This window comes from Eschrichtius robustus, chromosome 8 (genome assembly GCF_028021215.1).
Source record: "Eschrichtius robustus isolate mEscRob2 chromosome 8, mEscRob2.pri, whole genome shotgun sequence".
NCBI classification, from domain to species: domain Eukaryota; kingdom Metazoa; phylum Chordata; class Mammalia; order Artiodactyla; family Eschrichtiidae; genus Eschrichtius; species Eschrichtius robustus.
The window spans coordinates 65,420,754-65,446,075 of NC_090831.1; the positions used below are offsets into that span (position 1 = coordinate 65,420,754).

Below are 25,322 nucleotides of genomic sequence, written 5' to 3' on the forward strand. Positions count from 1 at the left end.
TGATGCTGGTGGGATAGAAGGATAAAATAAGACTTCATCATTGAGCTGCTGAAACAACCCCAGAACTACTTATGTTTATGCCTCCTGTCGTATGAGATAGTTAATAACTACTTAGGCTATTGCAGTTAAGTATTCTATTACTTGCTGCCAAAAGCCTAGGTAAGATACAACATCAAGAAGATGAACAACCACAGTATTTATCTTAAAGGCCACATGCACATTGGTAGTAGACTCCAAATGTGGCTCTGAAACTTCCAGAAAATAAAAGAAGTTATTAATACAATCAGTTACATAATTCACAATATCACAAACCAATTAGTAAGCAAACACACTGCTATACCTACTATTGAGAACTGAGAGAAAGAACACTGTGCTGAGAAATAGGTTCACTAACATTCCCAGTTAATACAAAAGAACAAAATCAGTAAGGCTTTCAACAACAACAAAAATGTAAAAAGCACACATCAGCAAAAGGAATAATGGTAAGAATCAAAATAATTTTGCCCAGGTATGTAAGCATCTAATAATATGGCTTACATAGAATGTTTAGAGGAGTTGATATTCTGTATATATTCCAAATAAATCATATTTCTTACAGTCAAACTTCAAATAAAGGTTAAATAAGATTCTTAGAGAAGTACCAAAGTGAAACAGATCTATTTGCTAGCACACGCTTTAACAGGAAACTGAGCTGGGGTAGCAGTGAACATCAACTTATGCAAACCAAAGAGATAAAGAGACACGTGTATGAATAAAGTTATTCCAATACCACAAGAAAATGTGCCAAGGAAATATTCTCAGTCCATACCCGTAGATAAATAGGAAATCAAAACAAGGAAAAATGGGAAATCAAATATGCAAGGCACTATACTTAAAATGATGGTTTGAAAACTAATTTTACCCTAGAATTCTTTTTTAAATAAAATCTTAAAAAAAAAAAAAGACCTTAAATGCTAAACAGCTGACCAAATAAAAGCTGAATGACAGAGGGATCTTGTCCATCAACTTGTATTCTAAGCACTGAGGATACAGTGAAAAATAAAAAAGAACAAAAAATCCTTGTCCTCATGAATCTATGTCCTAATGAAAGTGACAGACAATAAACAAGATAAATAAGAACCATATATATTATCACACACCATGATCAAGTGGGACTTATTCCAAAGATGCAAGGATTTTTCAATATCTGCAAATCAATCAATGTGACACACCACATTAACAAATTGAAAAATAAAAACCATACGATCGGGACTTCCCTGGTGGCGCAGTGGTTAAGAATCCGCCTGCCAATGCAGGGGACACAGGTTCAAGCCCTGGTCTGGGAAGATCCCACATGCCGCGAAGCAACTAAGCCCGTGCGCCACAACTACTGAGCCTGTGCTCTAGAGCCCGTGAGCCACAACTGCTGAGCCTGCGTGCTACAACTACTGAAGCCCGGGTGCTTAGAGACCATGCACCGCAACAAGGGAAGCCACCGCAATGAGAAGCCTGTGCACCGCAACCAATGAAGAGTAGCCCCCGCTCACTGCAACTAGAGAAAGCCCAGGTGCAGCAACGAAGACCCAACGCAGCCAAAAATAAATAACAAATAAATAAATTTATTTTTAAAAACCCATATGATCATCTAAATAGATGCAGAAAAGGCTTTTGACAAAATTCAACATCTATTTATGATAAAAACTCCTCAGAAAGTGGGCACAGAAGGAACGTACCTCAACATAATAAAGGCCATATATGACAAATCCACAGCTAACATCATACTCAATGGTGAAAAGCTGAAAGCATTTCCTCTGAGATCAGGAACAAGATAAGGATGTCCACACTTAGAACTTTTATTCAACATGGTTTTGGAAGTCCTAGCCATGGCAATCACAGAAGAAAAAGAAATAAAGGGAATCCAAATTGGAAAAGAAGAAGTAAAACTGTCACTGTTTGCAGATGACATGATGTTATACATAGAAAATCCAAAAGACACTACCAGAAAACTACTAGAGCTATATTAGATAGTGGTTAGGTATTTTTAAAAGGGAAGAATAAAGCAGGAAAGGGGAATAGAAAGTGTCATGGCAGGGAGAGGGTTTTAACTTTAGACCAGTGAGTAGTAGACATGGAATGAGGACCCGAACAAAGTGAGGGAATGAGCCATGTGAGGGAAGAGCAGCCCATGCAGAGGAACAAGTACAGAGGCCCAGAGTAGGAGTTCACCTGGCCATTCATTAAAGGAGCAGCAAGTAGGCCAATGAGGCTGAATGAGGGGAAACGATGAAGTCAGAGAGGTAATGTGAAGCCAGATCACACAGAATCTTATAAATCAGCAGAGAAACTGGCCTCTAGTCTGAATCAGACAGAAAGCCACTGAAGGGTTTTGAGCAAAGGAGTGACCAGATCTGACTTAGATTTTAATGGGATAATACTAGCTGCTATTGAAAATGTCCTCTATTCTCTGGAAAAGGATTGGCAAACTATGACCTGAAAGCCAAATCTGGTGCTGCCTGTTTTTGGAAATACAGTTTTATTTGAACACAGCCATGTTCATTTGTTTATGTATTGTCTATGGCTGCTTTCATAATCAATGGCAAAGTTAAATAGTTACACACAAGCCATAGGCCCACAAAGCCTAACATATTTACATCTGGCTCTTTGTAGTAAAAAATTGCCACCCTCTGCTCTAGCAAGGCAAGGGTAGAAAGAGTTAGGAGGTTGTTACATTAATCCAGGTGACAAAAGATGACACACTAGGATAGCAGCAATGAATTTGGTAAGAAGAATTTGGACATATACTAGATATACTTTGAAGACAGGATATGCTAATGGATTAGACGTGGAGTGAGAGAGAACGTGATCTGAGTAACTCTCAAAGAGTTCATCCAGAATAATTTTTAAAATAATGCCTAACACAGCCACATAAAGGTATCACTGAAGATCTGATATAAAATGTCTAACTTTAAGTAACATAACTTCTTGATGAATTCATTTGAAAAGTTTTTGATCCACCATGAGCCATTCCTATCCATCCTGGTTCTTCTAGCAATATTAAGGCATCAGTTCAACAGCTAAAGATCTAATTTGAGCCTTTGAAATTTAATCCATGAATGATTGCAATGCATTATCAAAGGCTGTGGGAAAAAAATCGATAAATTATCTTACATTGTTTCAAGGAGAATTTTCTACATGGTAACAAATTATAATAATGTTCACAGTACCAAAATCATACTTTATCATACTACCATACTACCATATGGTTTAAATGAAATATAAGTAACCTTAAGTCTAACTATATGATGTGAACCATAATAATGTAAGTTTCAGTCATAACTGAGCCTGTGCTATAGTTCAGTTTTAATAATAATAAGATATGTTGTAACATAACATGGTTAAATATTCTAAATAATCTAGAATTTTCACAAAGTGGATCAAAAAGAATAGAAACTTCAAATGCATTCTCACCAGTAAGATAAAGTACTATGTCAGAAGGCTATAAAAAAACATGAAAATACGCTAAGGTGTATGATGTCATTGGATGAAACTGAGGTACTTATTCTCTTTTTCAACCTTTCTTTTACTGCCTATATAAAACAGCCATTAAGAAGTAAGAAATCCAACTTTATAAACCAGTCTTTAAAAAAGAAAAAAAAATGCTTTCTAGAATGTCATAAAACTGAAACAGAAGACAAGGTGTACCCACAAAGAGTAGGTCTGTTTTAGTTTAAAATTTGTTTCTTAATCAAATATACATTACATAAATCTTAATCTACAGAAGTACAACCATGAGAAGTAGCCAAGAACTTCATTTTAACAGAATGCTTACTGTCAAGAGCAAACCTCATTGATACTGATTCATGCAAAGTCTTGGGTTTTAAAACACTGTTCAGAAATCTTTACGATTTTCCAATTCTATAAACTGTTTGTAAGAGGAAACCATAAACATATGTAAATATGCTTTAAACCATTTCCCCAAAAAGAGTTCATTTAACAAGACAGCAAATGGGAAGAAAAGTCATTATTCCAGAATCCAGAATTCCTACCTAATCAATCAAGGGAGGGAGCAAGGTAAGGAAAAAGCCTCAGGCCTACTTTCCACATCCAGATTTATTTAACTTTCCCTGTAAATTTCTCCAGATTAGACCACAGATATAGACATAGAGACCACAGACTGCAAACTATTTATTTAGTGCAATATTGTGTTTTGTTTGTTTCAGTTCAATTTGAATGCCTTTAGATATGGGGATACACTCTCTAAATCACTATAGACCCCATTATACTCCACTGTCCCATACATGGCTACTTCACACATTTTCATTAATTAAATGGCTACTGTCTACCAAAAATAATGATGGATGGTGCTATACAAAGAGACCCAAACTACCATAGCATAAAAGGCAAAGCTCTTTCTACAAGTTCTAAAAGAAATGGCTACAAAGGAACCCTTCTGGTGGCAAAACTCAAAGTTTGCCAGAAGGAGAGTAATACCTTATGGATTCCCTGATCCAGCTGTTCACTGAGATTTATCTGATCTTGAGTCTTACTTGTATTGTCTCTCTGCACTTTTGCCCACCATCTTGAGTTATAGCCATGACTAATCCACACGACCCTATTTTATAATTGTACCTCTGTGTCTACCAAACAGCTGAGAAAATGCTCAGTGTTCATCTAGTACCCTTCTTCAATTAAACAAAGTACAACTCATCAGAATCAGAGACTGACACAAAAACAGATTTATGTACCCAAAATATAATTTCAATAGGATCCCTATATTGATAAAATATATCCTTCAAAATTTGCTCAACAAATTTTCTTCATCAGATTATCTTTTTTACTTGTTTCCTATCTATGAAATAAATGGAATAAGATGAAAGCCCAACATAAAAAACATATTTTTACATGACACTGAAAATTTACCCAATAAAAGATGGAACATAACATATATACATAACAATATATCCCAAATATAAAGTAAGAATTACAGAATACTCAATTACCTGCCTATATAAAGTGCTTAAAGAATCAACAAAACTTGCTCTCAGGACTCCTTACAGTATTAAAATGTTTTGAAGACCCCAAAGAGCTAGGTGAGTTATATTTATAGATAGCATATTAGAAGTTAAAATTGAGTAATTTTTAAAATAACAGTAAGGCCATTACATGTTAACAAAAATAACATTTTTATGAAAAATACTATAATTTACACAACAAAAAAAATTTAGTGAGAAGAGTGGCACTGTTTTACATTCTTACAAATCTCTTTAATATCTCGATAGTGGACATTAAAGAAGATAGCTATATAATCTCTAGAAATCTCCACTATTACATGTGAGAAAATTAGGAGCAAAAAAAGTATATACTATTTTAATACTGTTATGAAGACAGTTTTAACCTCAAAGACCTTGAAAGAATATTAAAGAGTCCCGAATACATACTTTGAAAACAACTGATTGCTTAATCTAAATTTCTGGTAGGAAAATTTTAGAATTAAAAATAATTGTAAAGAAGTAGAAATGCAAATACTGAAGACTGAAGACAGAGTAATGATTTTATCTAAAGAGTAACAGAGCAAGGTTATTACTCAAATATAATTTCAGATTCTCATATAAAATATGCTGACATTATAATGCTTTAAAACACCTTGAATTATGTTTCATTTTATCTGTCAGATTTCACTATAAGATTTTTAACATGTTTTCTAAATGTATGGCTAGGTTTAACACTGAAGAAACTCATATATATTGTTTACTCTTAAAGTTTTAGATCTGTGATCTAGACAAAGATTTTAAGAATAAACTCGTAAATTTATTTTATGATGCATACTTGTTTGTAGGACATAATGGAGTCATGAAAAGTCTCATGAACATATTCACCAACTATGGACTTAAATCAACCTACCTCCTCTGCTGCTGCCTCTGAAAGCAGACCTTCCTTCTGAGCGCAGGTCACATGGAAATAGGCTCTGCACATCCCTGCATCACAGCTAATGCAAACTCCAGTTCTAGCAAAACGAGGGTCTTCACAGAAGCTACACTCCTACAACGGAATAACAGGAAAAGTCTCAGAGCAAAAATATTTCCAGAACAGAAACTGCATTCTCATACAAAGCATCTACAAAATACAAATAGTGAACCAACAGTATGTCAATACAAACAATAACTATAGGTAAGCCAAGTATTTATATGAAAAAAGTAATTCTCTATATAGTTCTAAAAAAACAAAATTCCACTGATATAGTAATGATGATAATAATAATTAATATCATTTGAGGGCTTACCGTGTGCTAGGCACTATTCTAAGCACTTTATAAATATTAATATATATAATCATTTGACACTCTATTCCACAATAATATGTGGAAGAGGTACTATATTTCCATTTTACATATGAGAAAATTTTACACATGAGAAAACTGAGGTAAAGACAGTTTTCAAACCAGGATAATCTTACTTTAAGTCCATGCTCTTAACCATTAAGCTACACTGATTTGAACAATATAATACTACTCGGAAAAATTAAGGAAAATAAATAAGAAGCCATAGAAAATTCGCTGAAAGATCTAGGCATTGCAACCAAAGATATAATGCATTTTAAAAATATATTTAAGAGAATTAAAAGTAATCTTAAGTAAACAATTTTGTGAAATTGGTAGTAATACACAATATAGCCAATTATTTACATTCTTTCTGTATACAAAGGGAAAACCTGCAAAACTAAAGGCATAAACTGTCGAAATTACCCCAAATGCCACCGCCCCGATTTATTTTTTTATACTTTTAACTAAGCCACAGAGAGAGAAAAAGAAAAACCTAGTCTCAAAATATATACTACTCTGGTAATAGGAACCGTCACAAAAAACCTGCTAAATTGTGAAAGATTGCCAGTAGACGATTAAGGAAGAACTGCTTAATAAATGTATTCTATGTAAATTAAATATGAGAGAAACATTTAAAAAAATAAAATTAAAAAGTTTCAATAGACACTAAAAACATCATAATACTATAACAGTTAGTGAGTACCTACTTGGTATACAGCACCAAACTGACATATCAGCAATGAATAAAAATAGCAGGAAAAGGACTCTGGGTACAGATGTGAAAACATTCCCAACACCTGACACTCTACTGACTAATTATGGGTCTTTTTCCACCAACAGCAGTATATGTATGGTAAAAATTCCAGCAAATAGTAATCTGAACATGAAACCAAAAAATTGAGACGAGAAAGAAAAGAGATAGAGAGAAGGAGAGGGGGTCAGAGAGGGAGAAATGGAGAAATTAAACTATTTAAAGGATGTCAATACTATGAACAGAATCAAATTGTTTAGAACAGTCCCCTGAGTGAGTGACTTAATGTAGTATGATGAAATTGGGCAAGGGATTTCAGAGTGAACACAAAGAAAAAATTTCCAACAATGAAGTCTCATAAGACAATACAACAATCTAATGAAGAAAACAGAATCTTCCTCAATTGCTTGAATCATTTAAAATGCTAGGGAACGGGCTTCCCTGGTGGCACAGTGGTTGAGAATCGGCCTGCCAATGCAGGGGACACGCGTTCAAGCCCTGGTCTGGGAAGATCCCACATGCCACGGATCAACTAAGCCCGTGTGCCACAACTACTGAGCCTGCGCTCTAGAGCTCGGGAGCCACAACTACTGAAGCCCGCGTGCCTAGAGCTTGTGCTCCACAACAAAGAGAAGCCACCGCAGTGAGAAGCCTGTGCACCGCAACAAAGAGTAGCCCACGCACAGCAACGAAGACCCAACGCAGCCAAAAATAAATAAAGAAATAAATTTAAAAATAAGTAAATAAATAAAATGCTAGGGAACTGAGCAACTGAGAACACAGGGGAGAAAGTAATCAGGAGGAGGAAATGGATAGACAATGTGACCTAGAGAGCTATCCCAGATATAATTCACAGCACTGGGTTTGATTTTGCAGATGAGCTAGAGAGTACATAATTTTTTGACTCCATGTCCCAGTAATACTTCAAAACAAAAGCAGGTGATAATGAAAATAATCAGCTGATAATTATACATTTAATGACTCTCCTTTTCAGTCCAGAGGTCACTGCTGGTCTCAGTTATATGAAGTAATATCTGGTTACTGTTTTTTAATTGCTTCTAGATTTATATTTATGGTAAAAACATGTGCTTATTGAAAAAGATGGAAGCTACTCCCTTCTAGGCGCTGTGCTTATGAATTATGAAACTGCCCTCAAAAGGTAGTAACTTCCATTTCCAACACTGGTGGACCAGGTAATTTGTATTACTCCTACTCAACTAGATAATGTGGACAAATTATTTTGTTATAGTTTAAAGGCATTTAAGAGAGGTAACAAGATAGTGTACAATTACTTGAGCACCAGGAAAGTAAGTTCAATACTAGGGCCTGGAAGCTTTATCTAATTCTGGAGAGGGAAGCTACAACCTCCCAAACTAAAGCACAAGATTATTCGAGGGTAGAAGGTGACGGATGGGGATGGTGTTTAAAGCCCAAAGAGGATATTCTGGATATAACAGCAGAAATTGTGAAATTTTAAAAATTTCAAATCAGAATTTTCCAACAATCTGTAAGTTTCCCACCCCACCTTTAATATGTTACTAATGCTCTTCAAGAGTCTTCCTTCCCAACTGCCCAATACGTAGTAATGGAAAGAGAATATATCATTGCCTAATTAGTTCTAGTATTCTGAAGATGTTTGCAATAATTACATACTTAAGTTTAAATTCATAAGTGGGTAATCTTATCACTTATAATCCTAAAACTCAGTCATAGTTAAAAACCTATTTATAAACTATTGAGGCTGAGAATCATTTGCTAGTAAAAAAAAAAAAAAAAAAAAAAAAAAAAAAAGTTCTGTTGGCCTTCTGCAGTGGAAGTAAAATAATGGGTGCTTCTTGTACTCTTTTCATAATTTTAATAAATTCCACTTCAAAAGTAAAGTCAGAAATTAAGCTTGTATTTGATCCAACTGATTAAAAATAAGGATGTAGTCTGAGAATTCATTATGCACTAAGCAGTGTGCTAAATACGAGGAAAACAGCAGTGGCATCAACTACCATTTTACCCCACAAGTTATACAAATATACAGAGGAATTTATACATTATTGGCTCTCTGGGAAAATTACTAGCAATACTAAATGATTTAGTGCTAACTGCTCTCCAATAGCACAATTAGTAATAAGCATTTCTGTAGTCAACAATGATATTAGTAAAAAGTCATGTAAACTAACAAGTAAAAACTTTCTCTTAGACAATCAAAAACACTTTGCCTTACCTTGGCACCATATTTGGAATAGTTCATTTCTGTGAGTGTTACTGGTCGCAATTTGTCAATATCTCCAAAGGCTACACCAGGAACATACAGGGCACAAACAATGTGAACCCATCTATACGGAGAAAAGATATGATTTTGCTATCAGACCTTCGGATAAAATGCCCACAGGAAAATAAATGTAAAATATGTGTCATCTCAAATAACTACTCCAAGAATTTTATGATCAGATTTCACAACCTCAGACACACAACTAAAGAATACGGAACACCTATACAATGATATCATTTATAGAAAAAGGAACTGCAATAAGCGCTACTTTTCCAGCAGCTTAGCCAAAGGTGAGAGTTAACATCTATAATTGCCTTTCACTTAAAATTCACCGCACTTTGCACTTATCTGTTATTCTTAAATATTTGCACAAAACCACTATTCAAATGAAACATCATTTTCACATGCATGGAAAGGTATTCACATTCATTATTTTAAGCACTCTGAGAATTAAAGATCCTAATTTAAGACTTGGGAAGTTACTCTGCATAAATCACATAAAATTGCTCTTTCCTGTTACTTTTTTCTAAAAGCTACTAGATAATCCTTAAGGACATATTTTAAAACAATTTTTGGTGTGCCTCTTAACTTTCTTTCTTCCCAGGTTGAAACTGATTGCTAGAAGACTGTACAGAACAGTTGTAATAATATAAGAAAGTCATATTTCATTCAACTCATCTGTTCACCATACAAACCTATGTACTAAAACGTAGGTGCCCCACATATATTTTTTGAAGTCTGAATGATGCTACAACACTAAACAAAGAATGTTCAGTTTAAGTATACTAAACAGAAAAAATAAATAGGAGTTGATTCTAATTCCATTTTTTAAAAACTGCTCTGAACATTTTTAAAATATATTAGGCACCCTGTTTGCTTACAATCAAACAAAACACAGGATCACTAGATTTTGAAATGTAAACAGATCTATATCACTTCTGCAAGACAGAGGGTAAAAATGAGATGGCAAATATCTCTTAACCTTGTGAAAATATTAACAACAAATTTTGCTTTATCACAGCTTGAGAGGCTATCATTGCTACATGGTTCTGTTTTGTGATGCATTATGTGTTTTAAAGAAATAAGACTAAGAATCACTTTATAGATGTACTGGGGAAAAGAGTTACAAATCTTTAAAAATTATCTTTTTTTATTGGGAAGAAACTCCAAGGTTTTGAGATTTTCTAGATAAAATGTTTTAATCCAACCTCCCAAATGCATCCTGTGGAGTTCAATATAAAGATACACATCTTCAACAAGCAGCTGCTTTCTCAATTTAATTTGCGCAGTTTTCTCATGCTCCACTGGTGTGTTAAATGCTGTTGTACTCTGTACAAGTTTATCTTTGATAAACCCAACAGCTGGCTGCTTGCTTCCTACTGACCTTCTTAAAATGTTTTAGTACAAGTCACACAAGTACTACAGATTTAAACTGACATTTCAGTGTGATTGGCACACAAGTGTGTCATTTCCCCCAACCACTCATGTGAGGATGCCAACTTGACTCTTTATTAAAATACATATCAAACAGCTGAGACAATTTTGGTCCTTTTTAATATATGTTGTATATAGTTTTTTGTTCATTTGTTTAGCTGCACATACTTTAGAACCTTGTAATTAAGACAAACTGAGAAATCAAAAAGGAATAATTTTCCTTGTTACTTTACCATCCATTCTGCTTGGAGCTATGAAGACAGATGTTGATTAGGGAAAGGAGCAGAAAACAAGCATCCCATAAAACCACCAAAAAACAAAGCGTCAGAATTTTCATTCTAGCATAGAAGCTATTAATAGATTCTTTTAAATTTACATATTTTAATAAAGCAAACTAAGTAGAAAGCTACTTCTCAAAAAACTCATTTCAGAATGGGAACTATATTCATCCATCAAATTTGATTTTGAAATGTCTTGTATTTGTAGTGCCTTTATAACAATATTAAAAAATTCACTTCCAGGATGTTATTTTCATTCCTTCATTTATTCATTCAGTAATTAATTATTAAGTGTTTACTAGGAACGGAGCACCATGTAGGCACCATGTAGTTTGGAAGTTACAATGACGTATGTGAAATGTTTGCAGCATAGGGCGTGGTACCCTATTATATTAAAGCATGTCTAATACTTCCTATAATCAGGTTTTTAATACCATTAACACAGGATAAAACACATTCCCTAAGAAAAAAAATAAAAATTTAATGATAAGAATGCGCTGATGGTCTTCTCACATTAAATCACATCATCTTCTATTGTAGAATTTGTGGGTCCCATCAGAAACAGAGGGGGAAAAAGTTTAATTAGACTACGTAATAGAAGTTAATTTCAAAACCTTTTTCATTCTTTCCATGCATTGTTCTTTCTTTTCATCTGTTTTGCATTTTAGCTAGAATACTAAATAGCTTGTCAAATGTCTTGGCTTTTTTTGCCTTGATTCAAGCTAGTATTACATCCTTCAAACTATATCAAGACCTGTACTTTCCACACTAGCCTACAGGTATGAGTGTGAGCATCAACACAAATAAGATGTTCAAACAGTATTAAAAAAACTTGCCAGGCTGCACCATGAAGGGAGGTGTCTACATACATGTAAGATCCACAGAAGTCAATACAAATATCTCTCAGTAAAACTAAATGGTTAAAGAGGCCTCCCTTTCCTTCATTCAGAAAAACTTTCCAAGTTATTTTGTGGACTATGTATTAGTACATATTATATATTAGTGTGATAAGAGAGCTACTTTATAGTTGCTTTTCAATAGAGATTTCAAATTATTGACAAGAAAAAAGGTAAAATAAATGCTCTTCCCTAAAACGAAGCTCTGGGTTTTCCGAAGCTGCCATACTTATTCACAACAATTTATCACCATAAATTTCAACTCTCAGGACTAAAGAGTTAATAAGAAAGAATTTATGCAGTTGGTATTCTATGATTACCTTAAGTAAGTAGAATAATATTGGTAATAAAAATCACTAGTAGTAGCAGTAGCAGAACTAAGGAGATATTTATTAAACACTTACTACACTCCAGAAACTACACTGTTTATAGAAATCATCTCATTTAATTCTCTCAAAAGTGCTAGGAAACTGAGGCATAAAATGGTTAAATCTAAAATTACAGTTAGAAGGAAAAGACTAGAATTCAAATATAGGCGGTCCAACCTGAAAGTACATGCTTTTAATGTTGTACTAAATTCCCTAATTCTAGGCCAAAGTCACTCCAAACATAAAATAATGCTCTTGTCCATGATACAGACCACAGACTCAAGTCAATACATCAAATAATTTGTTATATATTTATTTTATTTTGGGGATGGGCAATGACGGACAAGAGGTAAGATTTTTAGTCATTTTTCCTAAACATCAACACAGGGTTCTCCAAGATTCCATGGTAGACCCTATGCAATCCCAATAATCTTGTATGGCAATACTTCTCAAGGGCCTGTCCGCCAATTGAGGTAAAAATGAGAAAGATAAGAAAACTATTTTTTACTTTACTAAAAAAAATTTATTAAATTTAAAAGACTGTCCTTTATTTTGGGATAAAATGTATCCTATCCTTTTCAATATGTTAAAATATGAAAAATAATGGTGATAATTTGTACAAGTTATTTTGTTATTCTTGTTAAAATATTAAATGTTTAGTAAAAATACTGAAATATACGTATGTAGCAAAATAAAAAATTGAGCACCCCCTCTTACATGGGGGAGGAGGGTAAGTAGTGATCCATAAAATATAAAAGGTTAGGAACTACTCTTATATATCAGTCACCCATCCCAGTTGGTAGTCTCCTTAGAAAAAAAACATGAAAGATGCCAACACTATGATGATGACAACTGCTCAAATGTGGTAATAAAGATGAGTGTGAATATAGTGAAAAGAACACAGGTCTTTGTGCCAGTTATCAATTTATTGCCTCTCAGCTCAAATCCACCCTTCAATATCTGCTTTGCAACAATGGACAGAATCCCTTCAGCATTTCTCCTTTACAGTGAGCATCATACTAAGCTGTCTCAGCAGGGAGTGGAAGAAGGCACTGTAGGAGGAAGGGGCTTCTCTGCAGGATGGGAAGAGGACATCCGCCAGTGCTCTGCCCCACCACATGCATCGTCCCTCAGTGACCCGGCAGGCCCAGGCTGGAGATCACTTTTCTGTGGGCCTCTCAACACAGACACCATACACTCCAGGCTTTGAACCACTGCCCAGCCACCCACTTGCCAAGAACTGTAGACTAGGTAGTGACCCAGGCAAACGAGCCAACTTCTCTGCCATCCAGTAGGCTGGAACTACACTTTCTCTAACAAGGCCTGAACCCCAGCCTTGGGGAAGGTGTCTTCCTTCCAAGTTTGTCATTCCCTGGATATCCTCCCTCAGCCCTACAGTGTTATTCTTTAGAGTTCTTTTATATCTTATGGTTACTGTTTATCATAGCTTAGTAATTCTTTACATTAAACATCCCCTTTTAAAATCACTGTATGGGTTCTGTTTCCTGATATACTCTTGAAGTCAAACAGATCTGAGTTCAAATTTAACTATGGACTTGTTGAAATTAAAACTATGTAATGATCTGAGCCTCAGGTACTACCTATAAAATAGGAAACTTTACCATCTCTCTTATCATACGGTCATTACTAAGATTAAATGGGATTATGGGTTATAAAGGCAAAGGCAGATCCTCAATAAATGATCTTTTCTCCTCCCTGCCCTGATCTGTAGCCTCCTGTCCATTTACTCTATGCCAAAAAGACACAAAGAAGCAATCAAATGAAAGTGTGTAACTCAGAAAATCATAAATAGGAAAACAGTCAGAAGCATATGCATTATAAAGCAGGCATATTAACCCAACAGAATTATGACATCAACCTTCCAGCATCTGTCTCCTTGAAAATTCCATCCTGATTGGGACATAGTTCACAGCTAGGGGAAACACCACATTTACAGGCATCACAAAACCAAGGTTCAGTGGAGTTTTCAGAAGCTGAACTCATAATAGAGTCACTCTCTCCATCAACTCCATAACAACCTAAAAGAAAAAAAGAGTATGATTAAATAGAGTTTATTTTTTAAACTCACATTTATAAAGTTACAAAAGAAAAAGGGAAAGGAAGTAGTGAAAAATTAATGGTTTATAAGAATGATATTAAAGCCAAAACACAGAAGTGAAATCATTTTATAAAAATAGTTTTTCACCTACCATAGTATATGCAATGAAATAAATGACTCTTTAAGATAGTTTTAGACCTACTGGAAAGCATTACAGAAGGGGGAAATTTTATGGTTCTTTAAAAATTTTTTTAATTAAAAAAATACATAAAAATATGCATTTTCATTAAAAAGAAATCAGAACTATTGAGTCTAGGAACTATTAATTAGTAAATATTTTTGAGCTCCCTTTGTACTGAACACATATATAAAAGACCATGATCATGCAAAACATACAAACAAAAAACCTCTGATCTAATTTTGGAGGTGGCAGATTAAAACACAAATTCATGCAACCACAAATGCAAAGTTAGTATTAGTAAAAGGAAAATAATACAGAAACACGCACACACATAAATTAAGGCTATAGAACAATCTGAATAATTCAGACTAGAGTTAGACAAGTGAGTTCTATTCACAGCTGAGCCAATCTAGAGCTATACAAGGTATTTGATCTTTTTAAACATTTATAATTCTTCTATCTTCCGTAAAAATGTATCCATAACTGAAATGAATGAAAAGACGAGAATACTCTTTTTCCTCTTTTCATTCACTGATAACTCGATATTCTGAGGGTTAAATTATTTAAGCAGCTAATGTGATTAAAAAAATTTTAAATATCCTCATGAACATACCAAACAAAGAAGATAATGTAGCATAGTTCTCTACATTTTAGAGTAGGACATCAACTATTATTGATGGTTTATAATAAAGAGTACCTCCCTGGTGACTACAATAGTCATGACTCCTAAATTGTTTTCTTTTACCTAAATAGTGCTGGATACACCACAAACTTCATATTATCTAACTCTCTTTTTCCAGAAAGGAAGATACTGCCCTAATGACAAAACATACTTAAGAAAAATAATTTAATGCATATGTAGTAATTAAATAGATTACAACCTTATTCTAGTTCCAATGTATGTTCATCGTCTTTAGGCTTGGGCATTTCTCTGATATCCTAAGACATTTATTTCCTGTCAAGATAGGTCACTTCTACAGGTAGCCTATTATCAACCTTCCCAGGATACTTTTGACCAGGTTTATTCTAGGAGGGTAGTCTTAGTGCCAAATTCGAAAGGGCACTAAGTACCCAAAGTACCCTTCAATAAACTGAAGCCATTAAAAAAAACCACTATGAGAAACATATATAAGTAACAAGCATCTCTCAAAAGGATTCACCATGTAGGTAAGTTTATATGCATCCAATGTAAGATCATGTGATTACTGAAACTGGTTATACACTACACAGACAACAGGAGCCTGTTGAAAAGCGTCTTTTCATAACCACCAAAGACATCCAAGTTAAAACAAATAAATAAGTATGTAAATAAATACTGAGTTGAACAAATCACCCAGAAAGAAAAAGAACCATACACATTAATAAATAATTTTAAACTACCAACATTAATTTACTAGATGTCGTTCATAGGTCAACAGTCATGCATAAGTATTTTATTCACACAGTAGTACCACTCCATATAGATTATAATTAAAATATCCTAGTAGGCAGAAAACTAAAAAGTTGTTTGCAACTGTGACTTACATAAGCTGCCTCACGCAAATCCCTTAATTATTGTCAAGCTTATGTTATTCAAAGGCTTTATAATGGTGAACCTTAACATAATCTGAAAAGTCATACGAAAGAATGCCAGAGAAAAGATTTTAAAGGAGCTAGACTATCATGCACAAGATAAGAAAAGGAATCAAAATATTAATTTCTTTAATATCATTAAATTGTGCTTGGTAATAATTATCAACTTCATCACTTCTGTTTAGATATACATTTTTTAAATGATAAATTATAAAATGAAAAAGAAATAAAATTTTCTTCTGGGAGTAGTTATTATTAACTATCACCAATAGAAGAATATTCTTCAGTAAAGGCAACAGTAAGCAAAATATTTTATTCAAAAAAATCATAAAACAATAAAAACAGTCAATTTGATTTCTCAAAAGGTTATGCAATACTACAAAGAGAAAAGTCTATTTTCTTTACAAAATAATATTCCTTCGAGGCAAATTCTTTCATTTGTATTCACACAAAGTCCCAAGATAATAAAACCCCCAAGTGACTATCCATTTTATTCATCTCATTCACCAATATCAAGGTAAATCACAGCAGTTCACTCTTTTAGAATAAAGCAGTTTCAATTCTAATTTTTAAAGAATACACCACACACCTGACAAACACCTGCATAATGATTAAACCACCTACAAACAACCTGCGAAGTGATTTCTGAGGGTCTCTCCTAGGAAATTCCTACTTTGTAACCTAGAAGACTGGTATCAGATAAGCACAAAGAACAACCAGCAAGTGGATAAGTATTTCTTCTTCAGCTTCACTGCCCTTGAAAAATAATCCACACTGTGTTATTACCCTTACAGAGTTCTTTACTTGCCACTTTCCCCTGCCACTTTTCCCCTATTTCTCTGCCATACCTGTTGAGTTTACTGAGCTCTAGACCAAAGTTCTAGCATTTATATCCACTCTAATCCATTTTAATTAATGACTAAATACATTTTTAAATATTTTTCTTTCTTCCATAGATAAAAGAATTTAAACTACCATAAAACAAGGTTTATTCTCTCCTACCTAATTTTGAGTAATAGATGCAAAAAGTACACCTTCAATATGATTACAGAAAAAAAGTCTTTTTTTATATGGGTAAACATATAAAATAAAAAATTTATAGATATATAAAACCTATTTCATATAGGTTTTTCATGTTTTTAAATGGGTAAACAGAGAAAACATGGTTCTATGGCTGTCTAACAATCAACCTCTGGGTAGCACATGCAACTTATACAAATCATATTTAATGCAAAATAATATAAAATGTGCTTACAACTGTTTTGAGTTATACAAGAATACGTATAATCCAAATCAGTGGAAATTTTCCCATTCACCTTGGCACGGGAGACCAAAAGACCTACAGTCTTCTACTTTCTAGCTATGTAACTTTAGACAAACCACATCTCTGAGGCTGAGTTACCTCATCTGCAGTTAAGTATTTAACATCTATTCTAACTGTCTCTCAGTATAGAAAATAAAAAAACAGGAACACAAAATTTAAAACATTTTTCTGTACTTAACATCCTATCACTAGACCTCTGATTACAAAACCCACTAAAATAAAAGATTTTAAATTGAGTAATATTGTTGTTTATGAGAAAAGAACTGATAACATGCATGATACCTGTCACAAATATATCCTAAAGCATAAAAGAGAGAAAGTGCCTGCTCACATATAAAGTCCAAATGGTTATAACTTGAACATACTTTACTACTCAGTAAACACTCATAAGAATATATTTTTGCATATGCTAAGAAATAAAAATAGTCTAGGGCTAGGCTAACTGAAAAATAAACAAATGGGGGAAAATATCTTAGTAGACCTTATTTAATGCATTGCTGGCAAGTGTGCTACCTAATGCTCCGTCATGTACTATGACATGTAGGTGACATTTTTCTTCAGACACAGTGCAATCAATACATCATAACTGACATCACAGTCAGGGGTACCCTACTATTACAAGTCAGTTACAAGATCTTGTCACAAAGGTGCTTATACTAAGTGACAAGTTGCAACCCAAAAAGAAAAGAGGTTCATCTACATTTAGATGAAATAAGTACTCTGACAAATAGACAGTTATACATTTAATAAGCACGTGTGGAAAACTATCTTTTAGCAAAATCTCAACTTAAAAACTTACCTAGGACTTCCCTGGTGGCGCAGTGGTTAAGAATCCACCTGCCAATGCAGGGGACACGGGTTCGAACCCTGGTCCGGGAAGATCCCATATGACGCGGAGCAACTAAGCCCGGGAGCCACAACTACTGAGCCTGCACTCTAGAGCCCTTGAGCCACAACTACGGAGACTGCGTGCTGCAACTACTGAAGCCCGCGTGCCTAGAGCCCGTGCTCTGCAACAAGGGAAGCCACTGCAGTGAGAAGCCCGCGCACCGCAATGAAGAGTAGCTCCTGCTCGCCGCAACTAGAGAAAGCCCGCGCACAGCAACTAGGACACAACACAGCCAAAAATAAAATTAATTAATTAATTAATTTAAAAAAAACTTACCTAAATTATAATTACTCAAGCATACGTATATTTTTTTAAAAAAGGGAAAAAAGAAAAAGAAATGATAAAGGAAATACACAAAAGCACTAACTATGGTTGTCTGGATATTAGGACTGTTAGAAATGTTTTATCTTCTCTCTGTTCTATAGTTCCCACATTTTATTTACTATTCATGCAATATATTATGAAGGACAGTTAGTTTTCTCTAAAATAAAACATTTAATAAGTTCATGTTTAACCATGAAATGTTTAAGGAAAAGTTGCATGGCCGACTTACAATATGGAAATCTGTCACTTAGGCACCTGATTAAAAAACAAAACCAAAAACATAAAATCTAGCAACACTAGTTTCCTATTATGCCTTAGAAAATTTCACATCTTCTAAATTCATCAATTTTAGATAAAAGTTCATTTTGGAACTTTAAAAGTATCAGAGAAATATCTACATATGTGTATAAAAATGAACATTCTAAACAGTGAAAAATACTACAAAGTTAAAAGGTACAGGACAGGGTGGAAAAAGTATTTACAAGGATGAAAACTATTTGTAACACATATAGCTGACAAAGGATTAACATTAAAAAAAAAATTCCAAGAAGTCAATGAGAAAAAGACAAGAAATGACAAGAGAAATATAAAGAAAGTAACAGAAAAAAAAAAAAAGAAAAAGAAAATAGCCACAGATACCAAACTTCAATACAAATAAAGTGAACACATATTTTAATTGAGATAGTCTCTAAAATATTTTTTTTAATTTATTAATATGCAGTGTTGCAGAGTTATCAAGTAGTTTGTACACTGTTGGTAAGCATACAAATAAATACAGTCTTTTTGAAGGGCAATCTGGCAAAGTTTGTTAACAGTTTAAATGCACTTATCTTTTGATTCACTCTAGGAATCTATCCCACAGAAATTATTACATGAATATATACGACATATTTGTTAGCACTATATATAAGCAAAAAACTACAAACAAAAAAAGTAAATACATTATGGTTGAACCATTCTATAGCTAACTACATACCATTAAAAAATGATAATAAAATATCCCTATGGAAAAAAAAATCCCTATGTACTCATATGAAAAAGAATCTCAAGATTAAGAGACGAGTGAGAGAAATAAAGAGATGAGTGAAATAGAGTGAGTTATAGGGGAGGAAAATACCATGGAATTTATCTTATTTATGCACTTATTTCAGGGCAGGGACTGTGCAAATATGCATATGCGTATGTGCACACGTGCGTGTAAGTAAGAGCCTGATGAAAGGGGCTCTTCACTGGTCAAATTTGGACAATTTAAGCATCAGAAAGAGTAATCAGGTTATAGATAATAATGTGTGAGACCACAGTAATACTGAAAAGGATAAAAGGGGAGAAGTTCTCTACAAAATAAATGCTGCCTGATAAATGTAGAAGGAATGATAGAATTAGAAAATCCCCATCCTTCTGAGACTGAACCTGGAAGAAATAGAAAATATAAACAGACGAATCACAAGCACTGAAATTGAACTGTGATTAAAAATCTTCCAACAAATAAAAGCCCAGGACCAGATGGCTTCACAGGTGAATTCTATCAAACATTTAGAGAAGAGCTAACACTTATCCTTCTCAAACTCTTCCAAAATATAGCAGAAGGAAGGAGGAACACTCCTAAACTCATTCTATGAGGCCACCATCACCCTGATACCAAAACCAGACAAAGATGTCACAAAGAAAACTACAGGCCAATATCACTGATGAACGTAGATGCAAAAATCCTCAACAAAATACTAGCAAACAGAAACCAACAGCACATTAAAAGGATCATACAGCATGGTCAAGTGGGGTTTATCCCAGGAATGCAAGGATTCTTCAATATTCGCAAATCACTCAATGTGATATACCATATTAACAAATTGAAGGAGAAAAACCATTTGATCATCTCAATAGATGCAGAAAAAGCTTTCGACAAAATTCAACACCCATTTATGATAAAAACCCTCCAGAAAGTAGGCATAGAGGGAACTTACCTCAACATAATAAAGGCCATATATGATAAACCCAGAGCCAATATCATCCTCAATGGTGAAAAACTGAAACCATTTCAACTAAGATCAGGAACAAGACAAGGCTGTCCACTCTCACCACTATTATTCAACATGGTTTTGGAAGTTTTAGCCACAGCAATCAGAGAACAAAAAGAAATAAAAGGAATCCAAATCGGAAAAGGAGAAGTGAAGCTGTCACTGTTTGCAGATGACATGAAACTATACATAGAGAATCCTAAAAGATGCTACCAGAAAACTACTAGGACTAATCAATGAATTCGGTAAAGTAGCAGGATACAAAATTAATGCACAGAAATCTCTTGCATTCAATACACTAATGATGAAAAATCTGAAAGAGAAATTAAGGAAACACTCCCATTTACCATTGCAACAGAAAGAATTAAATATCTAGGAATAAACCTACCTAAGGAGACAAAAGACCTGTATGCAGGAAAGTATAAGACACTGATGAAAGAAATGAAAGATGATACAAACAGATGGAGAGATATACCATGTTCTTGGATTGGAAGAATCAACATTGTGAAAATGACTATACTACCACTGGCATTTTACACAGAACTAGAACAAAAAATTTCACAATTTGTATGGAAACACAAAAGACCCCAAATAGCCAGAGCAATCTTAAGAAAAACAGTGCTGGAGGAATCAGGCTCCCTGACTTCAGACTGTACTACAAAGCTACAGTAATCAAGACAGTATGGTACTGGCACAAAAACAGAACTATAGATCAATGGAACAGAATAGAAAGCCCAGAGATAAACCAAGGCACATATGGTCACCTTATTTTTGATAAAGGAGGCAAGAATATACAGTGGAGAAAAGACAGCCTCTTCTATAAGTGGAGCTGGGAAAACTGGACAGCTACATGTAAAAGAATGAAATTAGAACACTCCCTAACACCATACACAAAAATAAACCCAAAATGGATTAAAGACCTAAATGTAAGGCCAGAAACTATAAAACTCTTAGAGGAAAACATAGGCAGAACACTCTATGACATAAATCACAGCAAGATCCTTTTTGACCCACCTCCTAGAGAAATGGAAATAAAAACAAAAATAAACAAATGGGACCTAATGAAACTTAAAAAGCTTTTGCACAACAAAGGAAACCATAAACAAGATGAAAAGACAACCTCATAATGGGAGAAAATATTTGCAAATGAAGCAAATGACAAAGAATTAATCTCCAAAATTTACAAGCAGCTCATGTAGCTCAATATCAAAAAAACAAACAACCCAATCCAAAAATGGGCAGAAGACCTAAACAGACATTTCTCCAAAGAAGATATATAGATTGCCAACAAACACATGAAAGGATGCTCAACATCACTAATCATTAGAGAAATGCAAATCAAAACTACAATGAGATATCACCTCACAACAGTCAGAATGGCCATCATCAAAAAATCTAGAAACAATAAATGCTGGAGAGGGTGTGGAGAAAAAGGAACCCTCTTGCACTGTTGGTGGGAATGTAAATTGATACAGCCACTATGGAGAACAGTATGGAGGTTCCTTAAAAAACTAAAAGTAGAACTACCATACAACCCAACAATCCCACTACTGGGCATATACCCTCAGAAAACCATAATTCAAAAAGAGTCATGTACCAAAATGTTCATTGCAGCTCTATTTACAATAGCCAGGACATGGAAGCAACCTAAGTGTCCACTGACAGATGAATGGATAAAGAAGATGGGGCACATTCGTACAATGGAATATTACTCAGCCATAAAAAGAAACGAAATTGAGTTGTTTGTAGTGAGGTGGATGGACCTACAGTCTGTCATACAGAGTGAAGTAAGTCAGAAAGAGAAAAACAAATACCGTATGCTAACACATATATATGGAATCTAAGGAAAAAAAAAAAAGGGTCATGTAGAACCTAGGGGCAGGACGGGAATAAAGACACAGACCTACTCGAGAATGGACTTGAGGACACGGGGAGGGGGAAGGGTAAGCTGGGACAAAGTGAGAGAGTGGCATGGACATATATACACTACCAAATGTAAAACCCATAGCTAGTGGGAAGCAGCCACATAGCACAGGGAGATCAGCTCAGTGCTTTGTGACCACCTAGAGGGCTGGGTTAGGGAGGGCAGGAGGGAGGGAGATGCAAGAGGAAAGAGATATGGGGACATATGTATATGTATAACTGATTTACTTTGTTATAAAGCAGAAACTAACACACCATTGTAAAGCAATTATACTCCAATAAAGATGTTTAAAAAATAAAATAAAAAATAAGATGATATCATGGAGATAAGTAATAAAAAATAAATAAAAATTTTTTTTAAAAAACTATAATTAAGTAGTGATAAAAGCTCCTATTTGGATAAACAACTGAAGGATTGAAACTACTTCTGAGAGGCTGCTGACCCTGTTTTAGAGAAGGAAGACAAAATTAAAAACTAAAAAGGAGTAAGAACATGGTCCACCTAGAAAAAAGACAAAAAACAAAAAAATCTACATTATTTGGACCAGGTCACACATCATTACTTATTTTTTCAACCCAGGTTCCAATTAATACGGGGCGGCAACAGTGCATAACAGTGTCAGTAAGACTTGACCCAAATCGGCTCCAGGATGTATATATGCTGATCAGGCTGCACATTACTGTATTGAGGATTACTGTTACTTTTCCTCAAAAGAGAAATTCAACCATGTAACCAAAGATTATTAAGCAGGGTTTGATGTGGGTTTTTTTCTTTTTCTATTTAGTAGACAAGATTGCTACAAAGCTAGTGGAAGATGAAAAAGTCTTCACAGATCTACTAATCAACACAATTTCTTAATGATGCCATCCAAATGCTACTAAAAAAACTTAAATGGAAAAGTCAGGAGTATATCCATATCAAAACAACCCTTTCTCAAACAAATAGTGATATTTGGTAAGGAATCTTCTGGACTAGTAGTCAGATAAAAATGACCTACAGGAAATTACATTAAAAAGGATCCCAAATACCATATTTGGTATGTTTACTGACAAACAGGGAATAACAATTTTATTAGAACACTATATTAATCATAACTTTAATTCATTAGATTTATAAAAATATACATTGATGTTTAATAACATTTCTCCCTTAAACCAAAACAGATCATTTAAAATCTCCAAAACTAGGAATCTTTCAAGATATTAGCTCTAATACTACTACTAAGAAAAGAAAGAAAAGCTACTAAGAAAGTGAGAAAGAGAATTATATAATCACAATCATACAACAGAAACCTCAAAATTAATGAAAGAAAGGGAAAATTATTTATACTAAAGGAAGAAAGTAGTAACAATAAAAGAAAAAACTCAAGATTTATTTTTTACTTTGATTTACAATTTGCATCTTTAAGTTTGAACGTATCTGAAGTTCACAGAATTAACAATACTCCCAACAAAGCAATTATACTACAACATAAAGATTCAGTTTCTGAATAGAGAAACTATTCAGTTTCTGTATTTATTGTTTTCCTTATTTATTTTTTCCACATATTAGCTTGCTCTCAAAAAGCCTACAAAGCATCACACTCAGGAGTATTAATTTCCCTTTCCGTGTCTTCCCTTCTTCCTTCTGCCATAATAAAAATAGTTCCCCTATTCTAACGAGTTAGTCTTGGGAGAAAAATGAGCAATCATTAGCAAATGCTCAAATGCCATCAGAGCCATTTAAATGAATAACACAAGAAAAAATGCTACATGACTTTATAGACACAACTTGCTTTTGACCTAAATGAAATTACCACTCAGTTTGATAATCTTCTTTGTCTGCCTTGACTCAGAAAGACTTTTTGGCTGTTTCTAAAAAATCAAAGCTTCCTTAGAAAGAAAGTAGATTTGCCATTATTGAGACTATTCATCTGAAGCACAAGTATCATTATGAACTTTTAATAGCTCTAGACACATCAGAAGAACTAATGGGGTGTCCTTCCAGAAATCTACATTCATTTAAACAAGAATCTATTGATACTAAGAATCCAAGAGGTACAAGACTAAATCAAAGACAAAGACAAAGACAATGTTGGTGAGGATACAGAGAAAAGGGAACCCTCGTACACTGTTGGTGGGATTGTAAATTGGTGCAGCCACTATGGAAAACCGTATGGATGTTCCTTAAAAAACTAAAAATAAAACTACCATATGATCCAGCAATTCCACTGCCAGGTATATATGCAAAGAAAACAGAAACACTAATTCGAAAAGATACATGCACCCCAATGTTCATAGCAGCATTATTTACAATAGCCAAGATATGGAAGCAACCTAAGTGTACATCAACAGATGAATGGATAAAGCAGATCTGGTATACACAATTGAATATTACTCAGCCATTAAAAAGAATGAAATTCTGCCATTTGCAACAATGTGGATGGACCTAGAGAGTAAATATTATGCTTAGGCGAATAAGTCAGCCGGAAAAGGACAAATACCTATGTTATCACTTATATGTGGAATCTAAAAAAATAAAACAGCAAACGTATGTAACAAAACAGAAACAGACTCAATACATAGAAAACAAACTAGCGGTTACCAGTGGGGAGAGGGAAGAGAGGAGGGGCAAGAGAAGGGTAGGAGATTAAGAGATACAAACTACTATGTATGAAATAAATAACAAGGATACATTGTACAGCACATAGAAATACAGCCATTATTTTGTAATAACTTTAAATGGAGTAAAATCTATAAAAATACTG

The 25,322-nt window shown here is 34.1% G+C and overlaps 1 protein-coding gene across 2 annotated transcripts in view; it reads right to left on the reverse strand.

Moving 5' to 3' along the window:
- The window catches only part of PHF14 (PHD finger protein 14), a 193,684-nt gene that overhangs the window by 148,022 nt on the left and 20,340 nt on the right, over positions 1 to 25,322 (reverse strand). For both annotated transcript variants that reach the window (XM_068550589.1, XM_068550591.1), the window contains exons 5-7: positions 14,168 to 14,327; positions 9,265 to 9,376; positions 5,881 to 6,018 (exon numbers count right to left, since the gene is read on the reverse strand). In XM_068550589.1, coding sequence (XP_068406690.1) covers positions 5,881 to 6,018; positions 9,265 to 9,376; positions 14,168 to 14,327 — 410 coding nt within the window. The remainder of the gene's footprint in view (positions 1 to 5,880; positions 6,019 to 9,264; positions 9,377 to 14,167; positions 14,328 to 25,322) is intronic.